Below are 15,912 nucleotides of genomic sequence, written 5' to 3'. Positions count from 1 at the left end.
CAGGGGAAAAACTCTGGTTAGTGGGATTAAACAGTGTGAGACAGAAAAAAAGGGTTTCTTAAATGCAAAATCCAATATAGTACATCTTCAAGAGACACAACATGTAGCAACTTTCTAAATGTTCGTACCGTGAATTGCATTTCTACTTTAACAGTATAGCCCACACTTTTGTGAGCTACGTCACGCAGTAATGTAATTAATGCAAGCTCTATATTCTGGCTGGGGGTTATTCCTGGAATACAGGAGTCCACTCAATTGATCTGAACAGCTGTGTGACCAGGAGCAATGGAGCAATGCGCAATTTGCTTATTTTTACAGGCAAAAAATGTGTTTCAGAAGTGGAACAAAGTGCCTTTGAACTTACACTGAACTGCATGTATAGTTAAATGCACTAAATTGTTATCTCCAAATTTGTATACTGGATTCACACCCACAGCACAGGCATAGATTGTCTGTCACAATAAAAACTTTAAGAACTCAGTAAAACATTGGTTTTGCGATAAGATTGGATCTTATCAGTTTTGGGAATAGCACATATTATGCTTGTAAGGCAGTATGATTAAGACCTTGAAAAGTGGTCCTTGGTGGTACAAGGTCCCTGGGTGAGCCAAGCACACAAAGCATTGTGCAGCAGCTTGACTCGTGCAGTCAGTAGGAAGATCAGTTAGTATTAGAAATGTGTATTGAATTGTGGAAGATATACAGTATAAACCAATGCACCTGGAGCGATAACCATAACCAAAACCATACATCGTTTATGCAGCGGTCACACCAGAACGAAAAAGGGCTGCGTTATATTGTACAGCAAATGCCAATCAACTTTTTAGTACACGCCCACTTTTATTTACACGCCCACTTTTAATGCCTGTATTTACTGTTTAATGTGTTTAAAATAATATATAAAATAACACCAGGTAGCTGATGATGTCACATTTAATACAGCCCTGATTGGCCAGGAAAATTTATCGTTGTAACAGGAAAAAAATCGCTCTGAAAGCGATCGAAACGATAGCTACTGTTATCGTTTACAGTGATTGTTATCGGTGTGGTTTGACCACTTCCATTCATTTGAAATCGTTATCGTTATCGTTCCAGGTGTGACCGGGGCTTAAGTGTTGAATTGGTAAAAATAATTCACTGTTTCGGGTGCCATTAGTCAGGAGACTTATAAGGATTATTTTCTTACCGATTCAACACTTTGAGGTGTTTATGCCACTTAAAACATTTCTTTACATGATTAATTACCAACTGAACCATATAAACTAGCTGGATTTATAAAAAGTTTAATTTTGTAGCTAGCGTGGACACAAGCATGACTTTAATTTTTGTCTTCATGGGCGTAACATTCAAAAACTCAGTAACATAGTTTTTAACTTCATCATGTACATTAAGAACATAATTATATATTATTTTTTTCTGTAGAGTGGTTCCCAGAATGCATTGCTACACGTTACTTTAAATTGATTTTATTTCACATGCCCCCAGAAAATGGCTATATTTTACATATTCAGTCATATCTATTGTTTTGAAGGTTTAAAATAAATATATATATATATATATATATATATATATATATATATATATATATATATATATATTAATCAGGAAGCTAAATTATACATGTCAAAATAGTAAACTTACTGTCAATAACTGTGTTTTTTACTTTCCATTCCAACAGAGAATTAATTGTCGATATCAGGAGAGGGTACCAACACATTATTTTGATAACGTTATTGACCAATCATATAAATCCACTGGCGGATGAGACTGACTGATTGGTTTAATAATGATTGGCACCAAAGCTGCCAAATAACCTCCTCATGAGCTTCCTACCAAGAATTAAGGTAAATAAGTCATCCGTTCTCATTGACTACCGAATTTCACCCCTGTGTTAATGTGTGATTGTATAACTTTTAGCAAATAATATGAAATGCTAAACTGAAAAAAATGCAAGCCATTTTCTAAGTGTTATGTTTGAAACTATAATTAATTGTTGAAATGATAGTTACATAATAAAATTCAATTCGCTTTTCTGTTGAATTGTTCTGTGGTTTCGTTGACGAATCAAGATTTGCAACACTAACTGTGGATTCGCTAATCAACAATATATCTGCCCTGCACTCCCCTTCTCTTCAAAGCCGCAAAGACACTTTTAGTTCAAAGTTTCGTAGAATGAATCAATCAAAAGATCAAAGGGGGAAGTCTCAGAAATGTTTGATACTTTACTGTTGCTATTGTGCTCTTGACTGAGATCACTGCCAGTTACGGTTTCAGTTATCAATGCATGCAGGTTTATAGTCCCCTAGATATCACGGTATAGATGATTTTTAACCTTGAAAACTTTGAAAATGAGAATGTGATGTCTGCTTTAATTATTATTATTATTATTATTATTATTATTATTATTATTATTATTATTATTATTATTATTATTATTATATTTTGTGAATCGCACTCTATGGTAACTTTATGGTAACCTCTCCAGGAAGCGCATGCATGTTGTAAATGTATGCTTTGTATTGCAACGTATTGTCATTTATCAGTATCACACTCTATCCTGCAGCATGGCACAGAGTGGTGCTATCAGAAGCCAATGCACCCATCCAATCCCAGATAAGAAATGGAATAATTTAATGGCTCTTTGTTATCTGGAATGAGAAACAGACAGACAGACAGCACAAAATGTCTTTTACCATTATCAGATTCAGACACTTGTAAACAGCCTACGAGTCTTCTTATCATAGACATCATCAGGGCAATTACCCTCTGAATGGTGATGATGAAATGTAAGCTTTATTCATCACAGCTTAGAAACAGATTTGTTTTCTTTTCTCTGGGTCAAAATGGGCCAAAGTTCATTTTGGAAGCTCTCTAGAAAATACTGAAAGCAGTGTTTTTCACGCACCTTGTATCCCATCACGGCTGATTCATTCTTCAGTGCCTTGACGGGATCCCAGGCCACCGTTACCCACGATCCATCAGACCTCCACGAAACATTGCCAGGCTCCTGGCTGGGAGCTGCGCATGCACAGAGCAAGGTGGGAAATAAAACACTGCTGTGGAGTGCTCGTATTTACCTTGTTTTGCATAATAACGCACTTTGTTGATTCCAACCCCCACCCTAACATCGACCAAACCAAAATACAAACCAAGCCCCAACCCCAACCCCAACTTCAACCACCTTCACCCTCACCCTCACCCTAACTCTCATCCTAACCCAACCCTAACCCTAACCCTCAACCTCAGCTTGGATCACAACTGTTCCCAGTCTGGGGGGTGTCTCACGTGGTTTCTTGGTGGTAGTAGTGGTGGTGGGACTGGGAGGTCCAGTCCCTGCACTGTTGTAGGCCAGCACTGCCACGTGGTACAGGGTGCTAGGCCTCAAGCCTGAGACTCGTGCAGAGGTCTCCAGCCCGGCCGTCCTAACTCGGTCTGCAGCCGCCTCATTATCATTCTTCCTCCAGTAACGGATCTGAAATACCGCAGCAAGCGAAAAGAAAAATAAATACATCCTACCTGCACCGATACTTGTCTCACATATTTCAGGATGGAAATGAGACTCCTATTGCATAGCAGTTTCACCCATTCCAGGTTTTAATATAGGTATATAGGTAACAACCTCAGGGTGTGTTCTATTAAAGTCATAGTAAAACCAGGAATAGATCAAACTGCTATGCAGTAGGAGTCTTATTTCCATCCCTGTATTTGAAACCAAGAATATGAGTTCACAGGATCTTGGTGGCATAAATACACTTTGGAGTGGTCTGGTGGCACGTTCTATGTCTACCATTCAAAATGTAAAAAAAAATGCTGCACCAATATGTTTGCATCAATGGATTCAGTTATATCTCTGAAATACTTACTGAAAATATCAATGTTTTGGCCAATTTTTATATTTGTAAACAGTAACACACAAAAAAGACCTGGGTTGTACTGATTCATGCGCACAACCCGTGCCTTCAAGTGTGTTACTGTGCTAGAAAATGGCTCATTGTAACATTTTTGCAAATCTACAATCCTATTATCCCTCTGCAATGCCATACTACTAACCCTTGTGCATCTCTAATAATATTGCTTTTTCATCCTTTGATGAATTTGCTATCGTAGGACACGTCTGGTTTTAGCTTCTTTCATACATTAATGTAAAGCCAACCCGACCTTTGGTAATAGCCCAACCTATTCAATCGGTTAATAATATGAGCTGCACTAAACCGCTGGACTTTATTCTGCAACAGGAGTCCAGTGGGGCTCCCAGCTGCACTTTATACTGTGGTGCTATCTGCTGTGCCTCCTTCTTTCCCACTTTGCTTCAGTCACTCTTTCCATGTAGCCTTGTACTCTGCACTTTAGCTGATCTTGTTATCCAAATGTCGTGCAGAGTTTTTAGCAAAGGTGGGGGGGGGGTTGGGGGAGGAGTTCTTCTTTACTTGGAACAGTTGTGGTTAAGATCAGAATTGGTCACGCTTTATTTTACCTGCAGGTATCGATCAGGGTTATGCAGCCATCATGCTTCTACAGTATTTGATCTGGCAATCTCAGCCCTGCTGCTGTCGTGATTGACCACTGATACCAGCATTGTAATATATAATTATTATGTACTGTCATTTGAACACTTTTTAGAAAATGTTCACCATGTATGTATGTAGGTATTGTGGCAGAGCAGGGGGAGGAAGTGTGACAGGGCAGAGGCCCTGCACACTAAGAAATGTGTATCTGGGGCAGCCTAGGCACAGCCACAGGTGGAAGTAATTGTTGAATTGGTTTAGTTAAATTGTTTAATTGAACTGTGTGATGGTTTTATTGAAGAGTTTGGAATGTGGCCAGGTGCTAATGGAATGACTGGTTGACAGTTATCCCTGGTCACACCCTATAGAACTAAAGAACAAAGGAATGAATGTTTGGTGTGGGTTGTGTAGGAGAGTGTGGAGCGTAGGAGTGAAACAAGTGAGAAAGGTACCGGGAGAGCTATGCTTGGGTGTGGTTTGGTTTATTTTGAAGAGTTCTGTGTGTAGGGTTTTGTTCAAACTGTTTTCTTCGTTTTTTGTTTATTAAAAGTGTGCAGAAAGCACTGAACTACAGTTCCTGTGTTTGTGATATTTTCCTGCACTGTCTGTCTTGACTACAAGCCACTGTGCCACTGTATAAATGTATGTATGTAGGTAGGTAGGTAGGTATGCATGCTTGTATGTAGGTGTGTGTGAGGATTTATCAATAACCAGTTATCAAGGATCTCCTAATGAGTGGGTTTCCATCATTATTTCCATTACTGTACTGAATCTGTCTTTGGAAATTCCCTCATGGAGTTTTAACTTCCACTCTGCTTGTAGGCTAGTGTTTTTTTTTTTTTTTTTAACTGTTGCAGACACCTCACTGTTTTTTGCACAATAGCTTATCCCACTCAACTAAATCATGATCCAAACAGATACCAAAACCACCATTAACTGAGAGAACATGCAACCAAGTGCTAAAACACAGACAGTGCCTGACAGGTGCCCCCAGTGATAAAGAAGATGAAGGAACGATCACACGGCAGCATGGCTCAGGATAGTGAGGCTTGTCATCAACAAGAACAGAACACATTTTGGCCCAAGTAGAGTTTGATACTGTAGGTTCTCAGGTGTTTTTTTTTTCAGGCTTTCAAAACAAGAACTGATCTGCCAAATTTCACACTGGTTGTAATTTAATGATGATATTTGGTGCAATTCCAGCGGTAATAAAAGTAAACAAAGAAATTACTCCTATAAAACGTTATGGGTCTTAACTACAGAAAAAAAAACATCTTGCCAATGTAATTGATAACTGAGTTACTTTTTAACTCAAACCATTCACAAAGCTTTAACTCATCGCGTCACCTTTTTTTAAATTTAATTTTTATAATTTTTTAAAAACTGTTTTATGTGAACTCTATGGAGTACGAGAAGTTGCCCTGGTAAGACTTAGAAAAACATCTGTGCATTATAAAGAAAAGCACAGATAGGAAACATGAATAGGGTGGTTATCTGTCATTGGGTCAGGATAACCAATTATAAATGCCATTAAATAGACAACAGATGACTGAATGAATCCATGACTGTGTGCCTCACCTCATATCCACGCAGCACACCGTTGAGGGAGAGGTTCTGGACTGGGTCCCAGGACACCAGCATTTCGAAAGCAGACATGCTGCTGGCATTCACTCTTCTGGGGGCCACCGTTGGTTCTGTGGGGAACGGAGGGAGATTGGCATGTATTCTCTATTCATATTTAACACACAATTCTTTGATTCTTCTGGAGTCAGATTCTCTAGGAACATCCATGTTTCTACAATTAAATCACAATTTTACCCCAAAACCTTTAACTTAATCCTAACTTTAAAGTCTCCATCACAGAATTCAGTCCCCAAGCGTGACGCTTAAAATATTATTCAGTATGATGCTATTCAAAGTGTGGATGTTCCTGGTGAATTTACTGTATAAATTGGCAACCTGTGCTGCATACTGTATTTATCACCCAAGAGCAAGAGGCTCAGGAAGATAACAATTGTAAGCCTAAGACCATGCTCTTTGGCTTGTCATCGTCTACATTTTGCCTTTATAAAAACATTAAACACTCTAAAAAGAGACTTAGTTATAAAATTGATCAGTGGCTTGACCCAAAAGACATTTTGACATTGGTCTGTTTTTTATAGCTCATATTATTTTTACAACCAGGGATGTAAAACTCTAGAAATAGCGGCAGACACGTGTCCTCTGAAACGTGTCCTGCCAAGCTGTCTTTTTGCGTGCTGCAAGTTTACAGCGAAGCCACCAGACCCATAGTGCCGGAGGACAACACAGATCTGAGTGGCTCCTACAGCAGACCTGCAGGCGCCCTATCAGCCACAGGAGTAGCTGGTGCGCGGTGCGGGATTACCCTGACGACCTGAACCCTCCCCACCGATCTCCAGGCTATAGGGTGCATCCTGCACTCCACGCGGAGTGCCTTTACTGGATGCGCCACTTGGGAGCCCCTAGAAATTAATTTTTTCTACAGCATCTTGGCCACGCCCTTCCTCCAGTCTCTCAGCGCTCACCTTCCTCTGCAGAGTAAATGAGGACGGTTTGGCTGAAAGGGCCCTCTCCCTTGCGGTTGTATCCTTTGATTTTGACCTCGAAGGGACAGTACGCGGTTGTGGTTTCGTTGCGGTACATGAAGCGGGATGATTCCACGTTGGCCACTTTCTCCAGACGCCAGTCCAGGTCTGCCTTCTTTCGGAATGCCAGGATGTAGCCGAACGCCGCTCCATTCTGGTACTGGCGGGCCATTGGCTACAGATGAGAAAAAAAAAAGTGTTTCTCATTTTTATTAAAAAAAAACCAAACAAACTGCAAACCATAATTAAACTGCAGTAAAAAGGGTAATCACACAGGTAGCAACTAAACTCTTGAGGATGACGATTTTATACTAGCGAGGGAGACTACACTTGAATAGTATTATATGACAAGAGCATTGGTCTTTCCTTGTCCTGTTTTCTTGTTGTTTTTAATTTAAAAAGTCAGTTAAGTGCTGTTTCTGCTCTGAGTCTCAGTCATTTGGCTGCAGAAGCTACGGACCTTCTATGACGTGTTATTTTATTGCAGGATACACATGCAAACGACTCCACATGGAATATTATACATGAGTAAAGCAGGCAGACACACTCACAGTCCAGCTGATAATGAGCTCATGCCTGTCCCCGCCTCCTCCCCCCAGTCCAGAAGGGGCGACAGTGGGAGCTGTGGAGATCAACACAAACACCTTTAGCTTGCTTACCTCACCCCTCACCCTTCTGAAACTTGGTAGCTGCCATACCTGTTGCAAAGGTACCCAAACATGACCACAGCTCTTTTTCCTACCCAATATATATGTTTGCTTTAACAGGCAATTCCCTTTATCATGGCCTTTTAACATCAGCTGCAATCACGGGCTATAATGAGTTCACTTGTAGTTATATTGGTCTAGATTTTCCAACTTGCCGTGGGTTCAAAAAGCCCCATCGTTTATGTCAGTGTCATTTAGGAGTAAAAACTGAACTTTCAATTGCTTTCACATTGCGCTTTTGGAAAAGGTGTGAGCCTTTGGCCAGGTTGTCATTGTAAAAGATCATTTGTTCTCAATTGACTCATCTGGATAAATAAAGGTTTTGATTGATTGATTGACAGCGGCTTTCAATAAGCGGCAAATAACAACAATCGTCTATAAACATAGCGGCACTGTGATTTACTCCCAGACTCAATTGATTTTACGGCACGGCCACAGTTTCGGATGACAGGTCAGTGTGCTCTACGGACCTGCCTCTCGTGTGCGGACCCTTTGTGAAGGGCTGCTGGGCTCGCCGCTCCCCAGGATGTTGCTGGCGATGACCCGGAACTCGTAGTCCATCCAGGGCAGGAGGTTGAGGACGCGGGCAGACTCTGCGTTACCCTCGATATTCGGCTGGTCTGTGGGGCGGGACAGAGCTCTGTAATCAGTACTTCCTTGTCTCATCCTCGATCAAATAGGACAGTTTTACACTAACGATGCCTTGTATATACAGTATAATCAGACACTGAGATGCTGCTGTATTTCGCTATCAATGACCTGTGACCAGGAATGGCTTGAGGAGCTGTTCAGTGTACATAAGTTAACGTGAACCCAAGGAACTCGAAAAGGAGAAGTAAAAGTAAAGATTAATATGACTCACCAGTCTGCATTTTCTTCCAGTCCGCAGATAGTGCCATTCTGGACTCGATGGTGTACTTCCCAATGGGACTGTGGTTATCATACCCCCGGCTCCACCTCAGCTCCACCTCCGTTTCCTTGATATTTGTCACCACTACCCCACCTGGTGGACCCGGAGGACCTACACCAAGTGAAAACCAGACTCTTTTAAGGGCAAGAAATACAACTTATGCCATTAATAGAACCTAAACCAAAGTGCTATCCGATTAAACTGCTCTTCCCAAGCTATACATTACCTCTCACAACGAGCATTGCAGAGGCCGATGCGCTGTCCACCACGGTCTGGGCTGTGCATGTGTACCTCCCAGAATGCTTCAGCTTGCCATTTAGCACAAGCAGGTCTCCGATAGTTTCTTTCTGAGGAGACATTTCAATACATTTTAGTAACAGACTGTGATAAAGAGCTAAAGGATAAATGTTGTAAATCTCCCTCCCGACCAGAAAGGGCGCTGTGTACGGTTGGTAGTACATGTTCCCATAGACGGGTCGACTCGACGGTGGGCGGAAACAGGAAGTCACTTGCACCAAGAGCACAGTTTCGTGCACGGAGGACCTGTGATTACCGGAGTGTCTTAATTTGTTTTGTTTATTTTGTTTGGGACTGCAATCTGCCGTGTTGTGCTTCCTTTATACCATTGCTGGTATCGGGGCAACCTGCTTTATTTTGAGAAGTTTTATTCTTTTGTTATTGGAATTAAATAAAGACAGACAGTTTTTGGGAGCAAAACCCTGGTCTGGACATTGCATTTATTATACCCTTTACACATCCTGTTCACATAGACCTAGACACATAATAACATCAGAAAGCCAATGAAAGAAAGCAGAGAGCGATGGCTCACTGTTGTGGCGCGCTGATAGTGCCCGTCAGCCTGCTCTATGTCCAGAGGAAAGCCGTCCAGCGCCCAGGTGAAGGTCAGGTCCATGGTAGGGTCATGTGACGCGTGGCACTGGAGCGTGACATTCTCGCCCTGGTTGATGTCAGCGTTGGAGGGGGCCAGAGTGATCTTAGTGCCATCTGTATGGGGTAAACAGAGAGATGTCAGCAGGGACAATGAGACCATTTATAGGCCAGTGGTGGAAGTAGTTTTGCAACTTTACCGTCCTTGCTTATGCTTTACGATGTTTTTGCAGGGATGGAAATAAGACTCTTATTACATATGACTTTTACCCATCCCAAGTTTTAAAACAAGCTTGATAAGCCACAGTATATAGGTAACAAGCGCAGGTGCGTCTTATTAAACTCCCAGGAAAACCAGGAATATATCATTGCTATTCAGTGGGAGTCTTATTTCCATCTCTGTTCTTGTATGCTTTTACCATGGTAAACTTTAATAAGGGTGTGTATTATACAGTATCTGTGTTCACAGTGGGTGTAGGGATGGAGTGGGCTGGGTTGACAGGGGGGCAGTCCTACCTCGGACTGAGAGGATCCCGGTGCTGTTGGCTTTCCCCAGAAAGTTCTCAGCGAAGCAGGTGTACTTTCCCCCATCTGAACGGCTGATATTCCGAATCCAGAGGCTGCTGTCCTCCATGATGGTGACCCTGCGAGCCGGGACACGCTTTTTAAAGCTTATGAAATCCATTTCTTAGCTCTCACTCGCTTAGGTGCCTGGGAACTTGTAGTAATTAAACACATTTGCAAAACTTTGAATACTTTGATTGAATCAAGACTGGCTTGATTGTCTCAATGGTAGCCAGAGTTGTCTCAATGACTTAAATTGAGCAGCATCACACTTATGCCTGATTCACACTGAACAGATTTGCAATCACTGTTCACTTCATTCACAGTCACGTGTTCCAGACATGATGAACACATGTTATGTAGGTAGTGTGGATCCTCAGATTAAATTTACTCATGAAATGAACGGGCTGGGGTTACCTGCTGTTGTTGGTGAGGAGCTCAGTGCCTCTGCTCCAGAACACTACGGGTTTGGGTGCGGCTCGTGGGAGGCACTCGATTATAACCTCGCCCCCACGGGCTGCCGGGATCAACCGTCGCACCGGGTTTAACCGGAAATCAGGAGCCTGGACTGCGGCCAGAGAAAGGAGAAGAGAAAACAGGAAAAACAGATAGGAAAAAATGGGAAAAGGGATAGAATGTGAATCAGATAGCCAACACAGGATGTCAGATATAGAGAATCTGTAATGGGTACCTGTGGCAAAGTGCCCCGCCCCTGTGTGCATTTGTGTGTTCTGTGTATGTATGTATGCGTGCATATGTTAATGTTGGTGTATAGATTGGTACACGGGATATAAACGGGTCTGTGTTTCACGTGTATTTAAAAAGTGTAGATTTGTATTTAGGCACGGGATTGCACATCACGCACATGCATTTAAAATATAATATGCGAGCACGGGGTTGCACAGAATTAATTCACGTGCTGGGATTCAAGTGAATAATTAATTAGTAATTGAATCCCAGCACAACAGTATATATAGACGCACATTTCATTCAGTCAGGGTTGGGTGTTCGGAAGAGGAGAACGGGTGAGAGAGAGAGGAGTAATTAAAAGCGAAAGATCGTAAATATAAGTGTTTGTTCTCACCGTGTTTGTTTGTCTCCGTGCACCGTTTGTTAAGTGTCAGTCGTTTTGTCTGTGTGTTTATTTTGACGTCAAGTGCCGTGTCCTGTTTTGTATTCCGTTGTTTAAACCTTTTATTTTGTTATTAAACGCTGAGCGCAGCCATTGCACTCAGCTCATCACAACCACCGTCTCTGTGTTTGAAATCCTTTCTGGTCTGACGCAACCCACTCTGGCAGTCTTTGTGACAGTACCCTGTTTGTAAATTATAATGTTTTTGTTTTAATTATTCAACAAATTACATCCCTGGCTTTGTAAAATAGATTGGCATTTTTGTGAAATACTTAATAGACGAAATATTGTTGGGATGTCTCTTAGAAGCTTTTAGGTTTATCATAAAAGAATTGTAATTGGCGGATGTTTTTACGTTTTAATATTGTAATGACATATTAGATGAGTGAAAAGTGAACTAGCAAAATAATAAGCGAGTGTCAGCCTCTATGGAAGCTCTTGCTGGATAGGGAGTAGAGGTCAATCTGGAGACACATCCTTCCTAGCAGACGGGTTTTACCCTTTCACCTCTTACCTTGCACCCTCAGCTCGGCGTTGGCATAGATGGTGCCGTGTTTGTTTTCTGCCACACACTGGTACATCCCAGAATCCTCCAGGGTCAGGCCAGTGATCCTCAGCTCTCCATTGTCCACTTTGATCCGATCCTGGGGGAAGATTGCAGAGAGGGATGGACTACGAGTGTTGAGATACAGCAACCTGCCTAGTCTATTACATACTGTGACAGAGATCTAATGATTCTTGGTGTTAGACCTCCTTCCCGAGCTGTGAGGGCACTGTGTATTGCCAGTCGTCCTATTATTTACTGTTGGGTCATCAGACCATTTGTGTTACAAATAAACCAGAAACCATTTCACCCGTACTTTGTTGTCTGTCTTTTCTTAGTTGGATTACTGCACCTGCACTTCACCTGGTCTATTAATTACCACTTTGCCACACATACGCATTCTGTATGCCCCTACTTTTTGTTCTGAATCAAAAAGCACAATTTGAATACTATAAATTAGCAATAAACGGATTCACTTGCTTGCAGATACGCGCTTCCATAGTAGTTATATTCATTACCACCAGATATCATGTTTAACCCATGTCATTGTAAAGACTTCACAATGGTCAGCAGTGTTAGTATTCAGCACACCTGACTGCATACCTGTGAGCTCAGGGGCAGCCCGTTGTGGAGCCAGCGCATTGAGGGTCTAGGTTTTCCTGCAGCCGCGCAGCTCCAGCGCAACTGAGAGGCGATCTCCACTTCCGTGTCACTCATCACCTGCAGCCACTCTGGTTGGGCTTGGGAGAGAGGGCAAAGGTCAGGGACACCAATATTCCACCAGCTCAAATACTAGTGCAATACGAAAACCTGAAGCATGTGGGTTAGTAACCCTGCATCCCCATCAAGGAGTTAACGTTTAATAACAGAAATGAATAACAAGTTTTTATTTATGATTCATTAGAATGTAGTTCTGACCCTGGGTCCTCCCAGGTCCTGTTACCTTGCACGATGATCCTGCCCTGGTAGCTGACCTGGCCCTCAGAGTTCTTGGCCTCACACTCGTATACTCCTTCATCTTCGAAGCCCAGCTCAGGGATCTGCAGGATGGGTTTCCTGGCTGTGGGGAGGGCCTTGGTGGGAAGAGAACCATCCACCTTCCGCCACTGTAGCTCTGGTTCTGGGCTGGGGGAGAATCATAACAATGAGGAAGGCTCTTTCAGCAGGAGTAAAAGAGTGGGGATAGGGAGAGAGAGTAGGGGAATGTGAGAGAGAAGTGGGAAGATAGGAGAATACGGCCTGGCAAGAGAGTGAGTGCGAGGGAATGGTCTGGCTAAACAGAATAGTCCTATTTCAATGCTTTGAATTTCTGGTGAGTGTTGTGCAAAAGATATTATATACAGCACCCATCCATCTAGACATTACGGGTTCTGCAGCAAATTAGAATGAACCAATAGCAGCCCTTACTTGCCATAGGCGAAGCACTCGAGTTGTGCGGTCTGCCCAGCCAGGGCGTTGGTCTCGGAGGGGAAGCGCACCTTGATGCTGGGGCTGTATTTTCTGTGACTGGCTGGAGAGAGAGAGAGAGAAAGAGAGAGAGAGAGAGAGAGAGGGGGGGGGGGGGGGTGAGAGGTGATGTTCTGTTATGCTGCAGCTTTACGACAGTCAGTCTCGGCTGGAACTCAAGTCAAAGACGACGGGTGTGTGTTACGATAAGGGAATGTGTTCTGACCGTCGCTGTTGACTCTGAGCAGCGTGGCCTTGCTGAACACGCTCTTGGTGATGAAGTCAATGCGGCTCGTGGCGAAGCAGGAGTAGTTGCCCACGTCAGGAAGATCCGCCCTCGCCACGTACAGGTTCCCCGTCACCTGGGAGACAAACCAGCGGCCGTTCCCAGCTGGCACGAACTCCGGGAATTCCTTATGCAGCCAGCGGTAGGAGAGGCCTTCAAGAGGAAGAAAAAGAGGAAGAGGAGAGGGAGTTTATTCAAAAAATAAGACCAAACTAAGAGGCAGGCAACTAAGTCGGCACAAGATAGTCTTCTAAGCAACAGTCCCAAAGCAGTTTATTTTCTTCATATGTGTAGCATTATATTTGATTAAGTATTTAGACATGTCCACCCAGACAGGTTACCTGGGTAGTGCTGGGGAGGGTTGCAAGGTATGGTGAATCCCACTCCCTCTGTAACCGTCAGAGGGCTTCGTTCGTCTGGAGAAAATTCATGGAGGTCTAAAAAATAAAAAAATAGGGGGGAAGGGGTGTATGAATGCATTTTGTAAAGGCTTTTAGAATATAATACATTCATGTTACATGTTGCAGGTTATTTATACATAATATAATGTGGCATTTTTGATTGGATGCACATTATACAAGGCATGTAACCCTAGGCTTATCAGTCATGTGCATTATAGAAAGGGTGCAGGTTATAGTTATTGTATATTATATTTAGAAAATTACAGCATACAGTTAATTCAATATACAATAGCTTTCTCCAACATGTATTGAGATTGATAAATAAATGCGGAATGGAGCATTTTTTGTCCATTATACCCCAATCAGACACCTAACAAATATCCAGGCAAAATATTTTAAGGAACAAGCCATCCCTCAAGTGTGGAAACCCCCAAATATAATACATTTACCAGCAATGCAGAATGGCTGCTTTCGAAACTATGTTTTTGAATCTGGAAAGATAAGAGGCTCTCTGGAAAGCGGGTGCGACACTCACAGCCGAATCGGAGCAGGGCCTCTCTGCTGATGACCGTGCCTCTGGGGTTGGTGGCGAGGCACTGGTAGGAGCCACTGTCCCGGGCACGCACTGGGGTGTTTATCACCAGGTTACCTGCCATCAGGCTGTAGCGCGGGTCCGAGTCCAAGAGCAGATCTGTGCCATTCATCTTCCACCTGCAGGGGGCGCTCACGTCACTTTTGCACGATAGTGTATAACACTATACGCAATAGCTATGACTCAGTATATGCATGCAAGTGTGCACACCCCCAACCTTGCAATTAGCTTAATATAAAGAGCGGCTAACCACAAGGAGCAGACAATCTAAAGATCTCTCTGGATCAAGACTAGAGCTGCACAAACCGATTATTCGATTATTCTGATCAAGCTCGCCACATATGTGGATTGGGCGAATTTACCATTTCAAGTGAAACAGCTGCTTGGATTTGTGTAGATTGCTGTTCTCCACAGAATCTAAGAAAAGCAGCAATCATCACAAATCCAAGCAGCTGTTTCTTCACTTCTTTCACTTTGAATGGTAAATTAGCCCGATCAACACCAATCACCCCTCACCTAATTGTCAGCACCTGATTTCTGTGGAGAGCTCTGAATAATCAATTCCTGCAGCATTAATCAGGACAATGTCTCCAATTAAAACAAAGTCCTACTATACTGTAAAAATACCCATGCCTCCTTTGTAAAGTAAGTATAAATTAGGTTTCTAGACTAGACAAATAGTGGTTAAAAAACACTCTGCAGCATGTACCAAACTGTGGAGCCTCTATAATGGGACACGATGACTCACCTGTATGAAGCTGAGGGGTTGGCTCTGGCTTGACAGGAGAGTGTCACCTTCTCCTCGGCCGATCCCTCTGGGAAGAGAACACTGGAGGGCTGCTCCTCGAACACTGGCCCATAGCTGGACCCCGTCGAGATGCTCTGCACTGGAACAGAGAGAACCAGGAGAGTTCTGATTGCCCGTATGTTTCTGCACAGTGTTTTTTACGTTGGTTTTGTGAGATTAATGAGTTTTCTGGAGAGGTTCTCAATATGGAAGTGGGATATTTTGTATGGGAGGGGAGGATGCTCTTTTGAACACTAGAGTATTTGTGCTTTTTACAAGAGAGAGAGAGAGAGAGAGAGAGAGAGAGAGAGAGAGAGAGAGAGAGAGAGAGAGAGAGAGAGAGAGACTCTGTGGTCTATTCTGAACTGCCTATCACAGCGCAGTAGGAAACAGTGAAACTGCGTGAATAATGAATCCCTCAGAGCAATGCTGAAGGTCTTTCTGAGCTACCATGGGGGAGAGATTAAAAACACACAAAGCTTTTTCTGCCTCCATCGATAATGGGTTTTGGGATCATAGCGTGAATAAAATGAAATAGCATTGG

General features: G+C 42.8%; 1 protein-coding gene across 1 annotated transcript in view; it reads right to left on the bottom strand.

Annotated features, from left to right (window-relative positions):
• The window catches only part of LOC117426710 (contactin-2-like), a 28,975-nt gene that overhangs the window by 3,237 nt on the left and 9,826 nt on the right, over nucleotides 1–15,912 (bottom strand). Inside the window, exons 3-21 of the mRNA XM_059004071.1 lie at nucleotides 15,330–15,468; nucleotides 14,525–14,700; nucleotides 13,930–14,025; nucleotides 13,529–13,741; nucleotides 13,264–13,366; nucleotides 12,800–12,981; nucleotides 12,460–12,596; nucleotides 11,827–11,956; nucleotides 10,598–10,748; nucleotides 10,133–10,260; nucleotides 9,558–9,733; nucleotides 8,955–9,075; nucleotides 8,681–8,839; nucleotides 8,289–8,438; nucleotides 7,663–7,733; nucleotides 7,052–7,286; nucleotides 6,084–6,199; nucleotides 3,286–3,472; nucleotides 2,906–3,018 (exon numbers count right to left, since the gene is read on the bottom strand). Coding sequence (XP_058860054.1) covers nucleotides 2,906–3,018; nucleotides 3,286–3,472; nucleotides 6,084–6,199; nucleotides 7,052–7,286; nucleotides 7,663–7,733; nucleotides 8,289–8,438; nucleotides 8,681–8,839; nucleotides 8,955–9,075; nucleotides 9,558–9,733; nucleotides 10,133–10,260; nucleotides 10,598–10,748; nucleotides 11,827–11,956; nucleotides 12,460–12,596; nucleotides 12,800–12,981; nucleotides 13,264–13,366; nucleotides 13,529–13,741; nucleotides 13,930–14,025; nucleotides 14,525–14,700; nucleotides 15,330–15,468 — 2,783 coding nt within the window. The remainder of the gene's footprint in view (nucleotides 1–2,905; nucleotides 3,019–3,285; nucleotides 3,473–6,083; nucleotides 6,200–7,051; nucleotides 7,287–7,662; nucleotides 7,734–8,288; nucleotides 8,439–8,680; nucleotides 8,840–8,954; nucleotides 9,076–9,557; nucleotides 9,734–10,132; nucleotides 10,261–10,597; nucleotides 10,749–11,826; nucleotides 11,957–12,459; nucleotides 12,597–12,799; nucleotides 12,982–13,263; nucleotides 13,367–13,528; nucleotides 13,742–13,929; nucleotides 14,026–14,524; nucleotides 14,701–15,329; nucleotides 15,469–15,912) is intronic.

The sequence above is a fragment of the Acipenser ruthenus genome, chromosome 29, assembly GCF_902713425.1.
Source record: "Acipenser ruthenus chromosome 29, fAciRut3.2 maternal haplotype, whole genome shotgun sequence".
NCBI lineage: Eukaryota > Metazoa > Chordata > Actinopteri > Acipenseriformes > Acipenseridae > Acipenser > Acipenser ruthenus.
Note: the sequence above shows the minus strand (reverse complement) of the source record. Positions and strands in the feature narration are given on the sequence as shown.